Raw genomic sequence first — 13,189 nt, forward strand, 5'->3', positions numbered from 1 at the left:
ATTTTATAGTTTCCGAGATTCATAGTCTAATAATTGCTTCGAAAATGTGTTCTAATGTACCTGATTGTTTTCAATCCACAAAACAGGGGTTGTCGCGATGATTGTTAAGTAGTTAAGTTGAAACTTAAAATACAAATTCCATGAATTTCATTTTTCCCGCGACGCAGTATATACTGAGAAATTCAGGGTGGATCGGTACATCTTTTTACAAAAAAAAAGCAACCTGTAAGCCACTGAAACTGGCACCCCCTAGGCACCCCCTCGGAAAAAAATCCTAGATACGCCAATGCAGGTGGGTCGATCAAATGAAGGACTATTTGCAGACCCTTCGAAAAGTGCGAGGCTGTAGACACACAGCCATGGACAGAGACGACTTCTACGTACAGCAGAGTACACTCAGGCCTTAGTCTGACTGGTAAAGATAAGTATGTAAGTCCTCCGGTGGGAATTAACTTTTAATTTGCTAGACGGGCGAATTTCTCCAAGCTTCGGAGCCACTTGACCACCTTCGTTCCCTGAAGACGTAGAACTGAACTCGATTGCACTGTCGAGGTATAGTAATGTGCAATCCAAGGCGTTTCTTTTCCTTTCTACTATGCAGCCCAAATCCTTCAAATTTGATTCATTATATTCGCTAAACATTTATTATACTTACAATATTAATTACTATTAGTACGCTTAAAATACAGTATCAGTAATCATTTAAGGTTGTTGTATGTGTACGTGTGTGTATCTTGTTGTATTGCATAATTATTACCAATACATTAGACGAGAAGAAAAACTGTTTACTTCCAAATGACTTATTCGTCCGTTTCCGGTGCTAATCAACCAACTTCTAGTGGTCGTGGCTGTCGGAGACCATCCTGACCATTAACCATCCTCAACAGGGAATCACTTCCTGTTTGTACCTGCGCTTATCACAAACCGTGCGTTAATCGCTCCCATTCTGTTTTTCGTGTTTGGATTACATATATTTTGTTTTATACAACACTGTTCGAACAAGAACATGTCTTCTAGTGGCTAAGGCCTAGCTCTAGCACTGGCTTATATTTATCGGTTTAAATAGTGAAGGATGAGGATTTTTTCACTAGGTATCTGGCAGAATGGATCAAAGCATCTCCCATTCCAATATGGAAATGTGTCCCGAAGGAGAGTGTTATCGAACAAACTCGAGGGAAACATTAATCCAATCAGCAGGACCAAAAAATATCGTGTTGAAATCGGAGATAGTTTGACACATTTCGTACCATGAAAGAACCCCTCAAATAGCAAATGGAGACTGCCCTTACGAGTGCACGTGATGGATTATACCTATAATGCTTGGGAAAGGTGCAACTTCTAGACAGCAGCAAGAAAGCAGGTTCAATGGCGAAAGCGTGTCAGCTAGAAACATGTGTTTAACGCCACGAGGTAAGCTTTAATAAACAATAAGATAAGAAATACACACTCAATTCGTCTTCCCCAAGGGATTCACAATCCCTTGAAGAGCGATTTTAATGGGACCACCACGGAAGAGTCACTCTGCTGCTTAGCATACCTATATAATTTCTTCGCTGTTTAGATTCTAACGAAGGCTGTCACAAATCTCAAAATTGTTTTCTGAATCTACTACTATCTATAGCAACAGCCACTTTTGGAGCCCCTTCGAACAGTTTCGGTCAGTTTTCTACCAAATGTCTTGAACTTTTTAGATAAATTTGGGTTTTCGTCAAATACGTAGAAAAATAAAAATCCAGTCATCGCAAAGTGATGGTATAAATAAACAACTCTATTCAGGCGATTCGATCATTTTCGCATCGAAAGTTAAGCTAAATTTACCTAAAGTAAGAGGTGACTAAAACACATGCACAGTGTGTAAACAAAAAAAATGGATCCAATAGAACAGTTATACAAAAAAAGCTGTATAAAAACGGAGCATGATAATCATAATTATAATATCAACTAACAAGCAATCTATATAAGGTCTATCCACTAGTAAGAGCTATATGCAATTTAAAAGGTATTCGCTATGTACAATTGGCTTCCTTCTTGTAATGCTGCAGCCAACAATTAATAGTGAGGCTATAGTAATAGTAGGTTGGTTGTTGCCACGACGCCGTTCCATTCAATGGAACCCGGCCGAAGGTGTTGAGAGAAATGGACAATAGGGTCCGGTCCGAGGACCTTCCACCAACTACTGATGGGGGTTGTTCAATCCCAGATGGATTTGATGGCCGTCAGAGAGTCTGCAAAAGGTAAGAAACAGATAAAGAAAAATGTGTGGTTATATGAGCTCAAATGTACGAATTGAATGTAGAACTTTTTCGAAAGTGTACGGGCAAGTAAGAACTAATTAGTAAAGTCGTAGTTGTGAAAGTTGGTTTCCATTTCGAAATTGGTATTATTATGTTTAGAAGAATTTGCAATCTTGAGGGATTAATAGTATTCCAGTTTCTGTTTCTAGGGATTTACGTGAAATCTGATTATCACGGTAGAAACAATTTATACCGACTTTAGACAGATACTGTATAGTTCCGGACAACGGACAACATATACAACACGCAATGGAGAAATTTCTTTTGAACAAATAGTTTCCTCTGAGTAAAACGAAAGGAACGACACTGTTCAGATGGCAAAAAAGATGTACGACGATTGCTTCCACAGGATTCGCATGTTGATATATGTATACCATAGTACCTCACACAGCAATAAAATGAACTCACGGCGAGCAGAAGAAAAGTCATGTAGTGATTGTTCAAGTAAAAAAAAACGCTATGGAGCAGAATGACATGAGAAGGTTTTACGGAGCTTTTATCGAGTTTTTTTTATAACGGCGAAATTCAGCCCCAGGGTGGTCCATCCTCGTTTATGAAGGCTGACGTGCTGACCTGCTCGTTTTCTTATTCACTTTTATCAAAATATCGGAACATGGTTTTCCGGCGAAACAAATAAAACTCCTAATTGTCAAGACATCGATTACATTGAAAAGGATTGGTTCTAAACTACGTTTTTGATGGCTAGATGATAAAGCAGTAGTGAAAAGAATGTTCGTTTCGGCTGACTTGACAATACAATCCAGTCAGTGGCTGCTGTGCTCCACATATGCTGTCTCCGATCGTCATGTTCTCAGCACTCCACCTCAACGTAAACGGAATCTTCTTCTATCCAGCTTTTTACGCTGGCGTGCCATAAAGTTTGAATCACCCCTCGCTGACATTTTTTGCCGACACTATAAATTATAATTTTATTATAGTTTGATCGAAGCAATCTCTTTAACAAAAGAGAAACATTTTGTTGTGTTCGATAAAACGTCGAGTATTTCAATTCTGGTTTTCGGGAAATGAAATCTAATTTATAATTGCCAAATTAATAATTAAAATCTTGCTTTTTAGGTTCATACTGTGAAAAATGCGATCTGCGTGGAATAAAATAAATGTCAAGATATTAATTCATGAACCAAGGAAGGGTTTTCACTAAAATTTAACTGTAGTACTGACCAGTGACCGTCGACAAATACAGTGTGAACTCTGACACCTGTAAATGGAGTGTGAAAACTTTAGACCAGAAAATTGCGGGGTCCTGATAGCGATCCTGAAGAGTTGTATGAGGATTTTATTTATAATAACTTGGCCAGAATCCCGGTGTAATATTCACCGAGCGTCATAATTCCGTGCATTGAAAATAGTACCAGATCAGGACCATCACTGCCCAGCAGGTGTATTCACTTATCCGCGAATGGTAATGGCGGTAGTGGGGTACAAACGAGCGAGGATGTTTCACATTTCTTAGAGGATAATGAGGAAAATAGAAGTGGCTTCGTTCCTTCTTCCACCATTCGAAGATGATCCCCGAGACGATCCCCCAGAAGCGTCAAAATTTCGACCGCTCCTTAACCTACCGCCACCATTACCGCTCGGGATAAGTGGGTACTTTCATTACATGCATTGCATTGAAACCAAAGCCGCGATCGACTAAAGGTCGACATAATGTAGCAGAAATGGTAGCTTAGGTACTTTTTGAACCTCTTATCAGGAGGTTGAATGAAATCTTTGAGGTCCAATTAAACTCTCAAAATTTTTCTTTGAGTGAATAACATTTTTGTTTTCACGCATTCCCTAGACCCGTGCTTTCCAAACTCTGTTTTTGCGACACACCAGTCTCTTGCAGGCTCGCTAAAACGAGTAAAAAAAGCGAGCCTGCAACACGTTGGGGCGCCGCGGAAACTGAGTTTGGGATGCACTGCCCTGGATAACGAAATGCATTATAAGGGTCGTGAACGGGCAGAGATCCGGCCAGATCCCAGACCAAGCACGAGATATCCTTTCTATTCAAACTATTGTAAATAGTTACTTCGCATTTCACTGTTCTACGCTTGGAAAGATACACATCACAAAGTTGTTAAAAATGTATTTATGGACAGTTTCGGCCGGATTTTGGCCCAATTTCTACTCGATTACAATGAGCCTCTATCACTACTTTTTCACGAATGTATTCACAGCTGCCAATACAACATTGATCCGGTCAATTGTGCCTAAAATGACAAAAAACTACATCATTTGTGAAAAATTTTGACAGTTGAGTCAACAACCTACATTTTCAGCCTACTCAGACCTAACTATAAAATTTGTCGGCAGGGAATGTCATAATCGAATCACCCCTCACTGTTTTTATAGCCAGCGTAAAAAGCTGGATAGCTGTTATGAGCCTTCTCGATGGTCGATAGAGCAGTTTACGCAGATACTGAACTGTATGACGACCGTGCTGACAAGGCGAAGATCGGTTGTAATAACTGGTGTCTACAATTCCCGGACCGTGAAACGGGGAAGCCGTTTTACGAACCAAATGCTAGAAGCACTGGCTATGCAAGATGTCGATCTGGCCAATGTCAGTACCAAAAGTCGGAACGGAGCGGAGTCGATTATCGACATTACTTTTTGTAGTCCTGGCGTAACAAGTAGTTCGAACTGGATGGTAGACGATGGCTATACTCACGGGGATCACCTGGCAGTTCGCTACGTATCGACTACAACAATAGCAGGCAGCGGGTAAAGGGAGAGGCAGCTAGGCCAATGCCAAGCCTTCGTAGGTGGAAGACGTCATCATACTTCAACGTCCAGGCATTTAGGGAGGCGCTCCATTGTGAGCGATCAAGGCGACGATGGATCGAGTGATGTGCGTAGTTCGAGTATCAGGGACACTCTCGAGTCCCTTCGAATCTCGCAGAGGATTACGGCAAGGTGATGGTCTTTCATGCTTGCTGTTCAACATTGCTTTAGAGGGTGTAATCAGGAGAGCGGGGATAAACACGAGGGGAACGATTTTCACGAAGTCCGTTCAGCTGCTTGGTTTCGCTGATGATATTGATATTATTGCTCGTAAATTTGAGACGATGGCGGAAACGTACATCCGACTAAAGAGTGAAGCCAGACGAATCGGATTAGTCATTAATGTATTGAAGACAAAGTACATGATGGCAGGGAGGTATCAGCGCACCCGCCACCCCGAATTTATATCGACGGTGATGAAATCGAGGCGGTTGAAGAATTCGTGCACTTGGGCTCCCTGGTGACCGCCGACAACGACACCAGCAGAGAAATTCAGAGGCGCATTGTGGCAGGAAATCGTGCTTACTTTGAACTCCGCAGAACTCTACGATCGAATAAAGTTCGCCGTAACACGAAGTTAACCTTCTACAAAACGCTGATTAGACCGGTCGTCCTCTATGGGCACGAAACATGGATCCTACGTGCAGAGGACCAACAACGCGCCCTTGGAGTTTTCGAACGGAAGGTGTGGCGTACCATCTACGGCGGAGTGCAGATGGAAGACGAGACTTGGAGAAGGCGAATGAACCACGAGCTGCATCACCGCGAAAATCGGAAGGCTACGGTGGGCGGGTCACGTCATCAAGATGTCGGATAGCAACCCGACTATAATGGTGCTCGAGAGTCATCCGACCTGTACAAGAAGACGTGGAGCACAGCGAGCTAGGTGGGTCGACCAAGTAGAGAACGATCTGCGGACCCTACGCAGATTGCGGAGCTGGAGACAAACAGCCATGGACCGAGTGGAATGGAGACGGCGTGATGATTCAAGTCCTTGGCCTCCTTTCGTAGGACAACTGAGGAATGGAGTGGCGATGAGGAAAGGGGCACCGATAAGGAACTTGCGGGGATAACAAATCTTTTAGCGTAGGTAAGGCCCCAGGTCCAGACGGAGTTCAAAACTTGGCCTTAAAATCAGCTATTGCAGATGATGCCGGGATGTTCATGGTTGATATGTAGAAATGCCTGGACGAGGGAGTTTTCACAGATGTTTGGAAGCGGCAGAACTTGGTTCTATTGCCAAAGGCGGGGAAACCACTCGGAGAACCGTCAGCATATGGACCAATACGCTTGATCAACACAGCGGAGAAGGTACTGGAAAAGGTCATTCTCAACTGAATGTTGAGGTACACCGAGAAAGTAAATGGTCTCTTGAGCAATCAGTTCGGCTTCCGGGAGGGGACGTCGATCGAAGACGCTAGCTTGTTGGTTACAAAGACAACTGAGATAGCGCTCCAGCGTAATAGGAGGGGGATTCGCCAATGTTCAGAAGTGACTCTGTAGGGAGTTGGGCGGCTATTGCTGATGCGCTCCTGCGTCTGGAGATACCCGGATACCTGTACCAGATTCTCGGAAGTTACTTCCAGCATTGAGTACTAGTTCACGACACAAAGGTGGGTCGTAATCTCAGGAGTCCCGCAAGGTTCCATCCTAGGGGCAAGACACTGTGCAAACGAGAGCAACTCTGAGAAATTCTGAGCTATTCTGTTTATCGATGATCGACGAAATTTGTCGAAAGACATCCCCAAAGCTGCTTTTTTCATTCAGCACACGCAACACTTTGCAGTTTGACATTGGTGCTAGATCACACTTTGCTGTAAATGGGAGAAAATCTGAGGGACTGCGAGGAATTCTGAGCATCACTTTAAACACAGATTTTCTCTCGTTAGATCTGTCCTGCCCCTAGGTTCCATCCTGAATCCGATGTTATGGAATGACATGTACGACGAGGTATTGAGGTTAGAGTTCCCGGTGGGGGTGGAGATCGTCGGCTTCGCTGACGACATTACGCTGGTAGTCTACAGTAAATCGATCAAGGAAGTTGAGTTGACTACTGCCCACTCGATCAAGGTTGTGGAGGCGTGGATGAGATCCAGGAAACTGGAATTGGTTCACAAAACTGAGGTGGTGGTTGTGAACAACCGAAAGTCGGAGCAGCAAGAGGTGATTAGTGTATGCGACTGCACTATCACTTCAAAGTTCCCTGTCAAACTTGGGGGTGATGATCGACGATAAGCTTACCATCGGTAGCCACGTTGATAATGCCTGCAAGAGAGCCACCACAGCTATAGTGGCACGCACTGTCCCGGATGATGGCCAATAGCTCTGCGGTGTATGCCAATAAGTGCAAGCATCTGGCTGGGGTCACCTCGTCCATACTAAGGTATGGTGGCCTGGCATGGGGCACGGCGCTAGGTACCGAAACTTTCATGGTAAGTTGAGAAGGCTGATGTGCCTGAGGGTTGCAAGCGCGTACCGTACCGTATTACACGATGCGCTCCTCTGCGTCATTACTGGTGCCTAAGCGCGGCACAAGAGGTATACGCAGGACTCCATGATCAAATGGCAGTGCGCGTGGGACAGTTTGTTAGATATCACTTGACCAACACTGTCCACTGAGGACCACTACCTCGGGCATCACAATTACTAAGTTTCACAAAGTTTACATTTCCACAAAGTCTTCAAAGGACACATTGGACACCACAGCCTACGCAAAGTTCCTCCTCCTGCACCGGACACTCCTACTTCGTCACGTTCAACACAAAGTGTTATCACAATGCCACATAGTTCTTAACACTTAGTATAGGAGTCCCTCGTCATTACAATCATATTTTTTTCGGGAATATCCTCCTCAACGGGATGCGCAGCTGTATTTTTCTGGCGATTGCCGCTCTCCACGATTCTCCAGCTGGAACTCACTATCTGGCACCTGTATTTCAAAAAGTTTACTTTCAGACCCTTCTGTGCCAGTCTTTGGACCGACAGCAGTCTATAGTCCAGCCCCGGGACATACAACACGCACGTCCTTCACCGCGACTTCGTTTATGTTTCCGTCTTCATCGACGCACTTCAGAAAACCTTCTCAAACACCGGCGGAACTCAGCACCGAGCCTTCCTGCTTCACGCGCTCGCCAATCTTCACAAACAAATCTCGGTTACTGATCGTGTGGCTCGAGCAGCCACTATCCACGTACTTGCTGTTCCTCTTCCGGTCACCTTCGACGCCAAAACAAATTCCGGGATTCTCCTTCACAGCTTTATTTACTTCCGGCACGTTTCTTCCTTCGTCACAAAGCATCGGGTACTCTTTCCAGAAGTGACCCGGTTTCCGGCAGTTATAGCAGACACGTTGCCTCACTTGTCCGATTCGTCTGCTTCGCACATTCAGCACCCGGTCGTTACGTTCGCCGGACGTTCCTTCTGCTCGCTTCTCCACCCTTCGGTGGTACTCATCCATCAGCCGCTGCTTGACCGGGCGGCTCTCCAATGCCGTCACCAGTCCGTAGCAGGACTCCGGAAGACTCCGGTATACCATTGCTATCTGTAGCGATTCTTCGGTTTTCTGCCCCGCAAACGTTAGCCGATCGAATAGCTCCTCGACCGCGAACAGGTGCTCCTCCATGTCCGTACCTTCTTCATAGTTTAAACTGCTCAACTTCATCAGAAGCTACACTCGTGACTTAACCGTGGCTTTTTCGTGGCATTTCTTTAACTTTTCCCACACTTCGACCGCTTAATTCCCATCTTTCACTAGCGGCAACTGACTGCCTTCGACGTTTAACACTATCAAGGCCCTTGTTTTTTGGTCTTCTTTAGACTACGTCGCAGTCACCGGCACCGGTTTCAGCTCTGAAACCGTATGCCGCAAATCATAGCTGATCAATAACATTTCCATTTTGATCTTCCATGTTTGAAAATTTTTATTGTTCAAACGCGAACTTAACACTTTCTCTGTCATCTCTACAAAAAATCAATTTTCCGATGGCGCACTCTGTACTCACGAAGGTACAACCAACAACACTCTAAGGTACACGCCGAGAAGGCATATACGACGACGGCGACACACTGGCAGTCTCTTCTGTTATATTTCGATCGAACACCACGGCTTTGGCAATATTCACAAAGAATTCATCTTTCGGCTGCGGGACAAAATGGTGCACAAAGACTAACCGGCACTGTCTTCTCCGTTCTGAACGCCCATGCCTCAGCCAAACGGACGACAATTCCGTCGACCACTGTTTCACTGTCCCAGTCACTGTCAGCTGTAGTTCACACAGGAACTGATGGAACACAAGCCGAATCGAGCCTAAGTAAGTAGCTCCCCACCGACCGACACCACACAGGCACAACCTTTTACGAGACGATTCCACTCCGCGACTGTTCCGAGCACTTTTCCGGATCTTCATCACACTGGGCCCATAATCTGTTAGATATCTCTTGACCCCCACTGTCCACTGAGGATCACTAGCCAGGGGCACCGACAACTACCGGGGAAGTTTCGGATCGCGTACGGCGGAGAACACGGGAGCACACAGCAAGATACGTTTGCTCGTCGCGGCGATCGGTTTACTTTAACAATCAACATACATACATTTAGCAGGGTCGGCGCAGGGCATCATGATGATAAACATCGTACAACACATATTAGGCTGGCCAAAATATTTCAACACAGTTTCACCAAATGAAGGTGGTCCCACAGGTTTATCCCGAAGGTAGATAGTTGAGTTAACAGGCACCACGGGGAAGTAACATTCCATCTGACCCAGGTCCTTTCGGGCCATGGTTGCTTCTCCGAGAGTATCTACATCGCATTGCTCGTGTTTGCGCTTCTGCTCTTTGCTTTCGTTGTATTGGGAGTGTGTCCATCAGCTTCACGCGATAAGCCTATAAGCCGTCCAATATCCAGGTTTGAAGTTTTGAATAAATGATTGATCTTGAAACATTTTTCGACATGTATAAAAAGGTGTAAGGGAAAGATTGAGTGCGAGATATTAATGAAAACATTCCTGAAATTCTGTAACTACATATTCGAGATTGTCTTGGATGTTTCGGGCATTTCACGTATGTCTTTAAAAAGGTGGCCATTTTCACAATATAGTTGAAACCGTGTTCATATCGAGGATCATGAAAATCGTCAAGTTGATCAGTTCACTGAAAAGTCTGGTACCTTGTGGATAAATTATGTCATACTCATAAGAGACGAACCAGCCAAGGGCTGAAAGTCTCTCAAATAAAGATAAATCAATCAATGTCATACTCATTATGAATTTCCCTAGTATGCTCCAAACAAGTGATTGTACGCCAACGGCAAACACTCAATTTGTTTGAATAATATAAATATTAGATTACCAAAAACCTATTGCACCTAATAAGTGGCAATATAGGTTTTAACTTCATGCGTGCTCTTCATTTGAGGGAGATTTACGGTACTACGTAGGTACTACGGAATGTTCCTATGCACGTCTTGTCATAAAACTGGCAAATATTCTACCTACTACAAAAAATAAACGTTTTCTACAAGCAACGAAAGAAATTCTACTGAACCTTCCCCCCCAAACCAAAAAACCATAATCAAGCAAGAGAGGAAAAAAACTAAGAACAATATGCATTCCGTAACTAGTACCTATGGGTGACTCTCCGCTCTAGCGACGCTGCCTAGAAAAACAGACTGCTGTGATGACGACGTTGGGAAAATTGTGTTGCTGTTGTTCTGTTCGGTACCGGTGGTTCCGCTGCTGTGGTTACTAGATTGGCTGCTGTTGATTGGCATCATCGTGACAGTGTTGCTGTTCGACAAAAGTGATGGCAATGATGGTGATGATGAGGATGAGAATGAATCGTGCGGGCAACAACTACTATCAATATCAACCGAAGAGCTGACTGCGGTCATTATCATCGATCGTGTCGGTGCAACAAAGCGTAGCTCGACGGTCGACATCAACGTCGGTTCGAATTGACCGCGTAGCTCGGAAGGCTGTGCCAACGAGGTAAAATCTACAAATGGCGGCCCCCTAGTGCCAGTGCCTGCTAGATATTATCTCTCAACTAATGTGCTGTTATTGGCTCCGTCCGAATATGACGATCGGTTTGGGTTGTTTTCCTCATTGCCGGAAGTCAGTTCTGGGTTGTCTATTTCCATATCACTACTGTTGTCATTGTCATTGTTGTTCACTAGTTCATTGTTAACGTTCCTTAGTATTACAACGTTGGGTTGTATGGGAATGATCTCGCTACAGTTAGAAACATTGTCATCTTCATCGTCTTCTACATCTACGTTAGGGATAGGCACGGGGACCTCGGCCTCGTCGTCGCTAAACTGAGGCGCCATCTCGACATGACTATTCATCTGAGATTCCGGAGTATTGGGAATAATCTCGTCGATATCGTTCTCCGCATTGGAATCACGATTTTCCTCATCTTCATCAATACTTTTACGGCCATTCAACTTTTCCGATCTTCTTGTCTCACCGGTTGGATGATGCGGGTCTTTGTTATGGTTTGTGTCATCGCTAGAACCTGTCTCGTGTGTTGTTTCATCGTGTGAACTATCTGTACCTGTTTGTGCTACCGTTGGAAGACCGATGACAGTCCCGGCCGCCGCCGCCGCTACCGCAGCCGCTGCTGGATCGAGAGCGATCGCAGAGATCGCCGTCGTCGGCGGATAGATGGGATTGATCTTACTGGTGGTCGTCTTGGCTATCACCGGATTCGTAACGGTAATTGGCAGCTCCAGTGACGTCGGCACGTTCGGTTTACCCGGAACACCGATGACGGCGGCCAAGCTTTCGTCGAGATTCGAAGGGGCAGCCGCTTCCGACGGCTTCTGCTCCGGAGAGCCAACCGACGACGATTCGGCTCCATTTTTGGTGGGAACTTCCACGGCAGACATGATCGGTGGTTTCGTGAGAACGGCATTGGTTTCAACGGTTGTGTTCGGGTTCACCTGGATGATCTCGCCCGGCAGCGGTGGATCTGCGACAATGAAATGGAGAGACATTTAGCTGAAGAAGCAACACAATAGTTTTATCAAGGTTTTAATGCAGTTTTCTTATACCATCGGTACATGCTTTATAAAACCTTGATAAAACTGCTATGGGACACATTCCACGCACTTCCACACCGCGGTTTTTGAACTTTGTTGAACGATATTTCAGTGCTCCAGCAGTCGATTTTGATTCTTTTTGCACCAAAATGAAGATAATTACTTATATTATTCGAATAGGTAGCACTTAAAACTTTGAAAAATGTTTCAAAAAAGTAGTTAATTTCTTGACGGTAAGTCAAAATTTGCCATTTTTTACTATGGTGTCCCGTTACGCTCTATTTCTCGATATTTCTTGAAGTAAAATGTTCCAATTTTCATCTACAATGTATGAAATGAATCTTCTAATCAAATCTGATGGTTTGATATACTGGTTGGCATGTATTTAACCCTAAAAGGGATACCTGGGGCCCATTGGACCCCAGGCGCCTTTCATTGCTCGTCTTTGATGGAACACACTCAGCGAGGTGACGGAACTGAGGCCATGAAGGTATCCCTTTTAGGGTTAACAGCATGTATTTAACATTTTTGGAAACAAAAGTGTGATTCTCGTGTAAAACGTAACGCGTGGAATGTGTCATGGAATTGAGCGTAACGCCTAATCTAAAACCATAAAAATAACCTATGTATATAGTTACCTTGTAAATCGATCAACGATTCGGGTGCCACGATTATCTGGGTCCCTTCGGCAGCAACGATTCCAAGGCCAGGTTGACTCACGGCAAGCGCTGCCAGCAGCTCTTGTGCCGAACCTGTTCGCAATTAGAATTGAATGGTTGGTTGTTGGTCTTTTATAGCTTTTACTATGTAGTTACAAATTCACAGGAAATGTCATTTTAAAGACTAAAATAACAACGTTTATGATATATTTCTAAGTGTTTGTCTGTGTCATATAATTATTATTTACAAGATTGTATAAGTCATTGTTTGCTGCAAATCGTCACTACAACTCTTAAGTTGGCTTCTGATGTCCTCCTGATGGCGTTGTCTGTCTAGGTATTCTAAATCTTGTCAATTTGATCTTCGTCCCTGTAAGAAAATAAGACAGATCAATGGTAACAAA

At 44.4% G+C, this 13,189-nt stretch overlaps 1 protein-coding gene across 4 annotated transcripts in view; it reads right to left on the reverse strand.

The window, feature by feature from the left end:
• Window positions 1–616: 616 nt before the first annotated feature.
• LOC115253755 (mucin-17) overlaps window positions 617–13,189 on the reverse strand; it is a 46,877-nt gene continuing 34,304 nt past the window's right edge. For 2 of the 4 annotated variants that reach the window (XM_062855688.1, XM_062855689.1), the window contains exons 7-8: window positions 12,765–12,878; window positions 10,708–12,056 (exon numbers count right to left, since the gene is read on the reverse strand). In XM_062855688.1, the coding sequence (XP_062711672.1) occupies window positions 11,119–12,056; window positions 12,765–12,878 (1,052 nt within the window). In that variant the 3' untranslated portion in view covers window positions 10,708–11,118. Of the gene's footprint in view, window positions 2,226–10,707; window positions 12,057–12,764; window positions 12,879–12,975; window positions 13,156–13,189 lie in introns of those variants that run through there. The other 2 variants (XM_062855690.1, XM_062855691.1) reach the window with 2 other exon arrangements.

The sequence above is a fragment of the Aedes albopictus genome, chromosome 3 (genome assembly GCF_035046485.1).
Source record: "Aedes albopictus strain Foshan chromosome 3, AalbF5, whole genome shotgun sequence".
Lineage (NCBI taxonomy): Eukaryota > Metazoa > Arthropoda > Insecta > Diptera > Culicidae > Aedes > Aedes albopictus.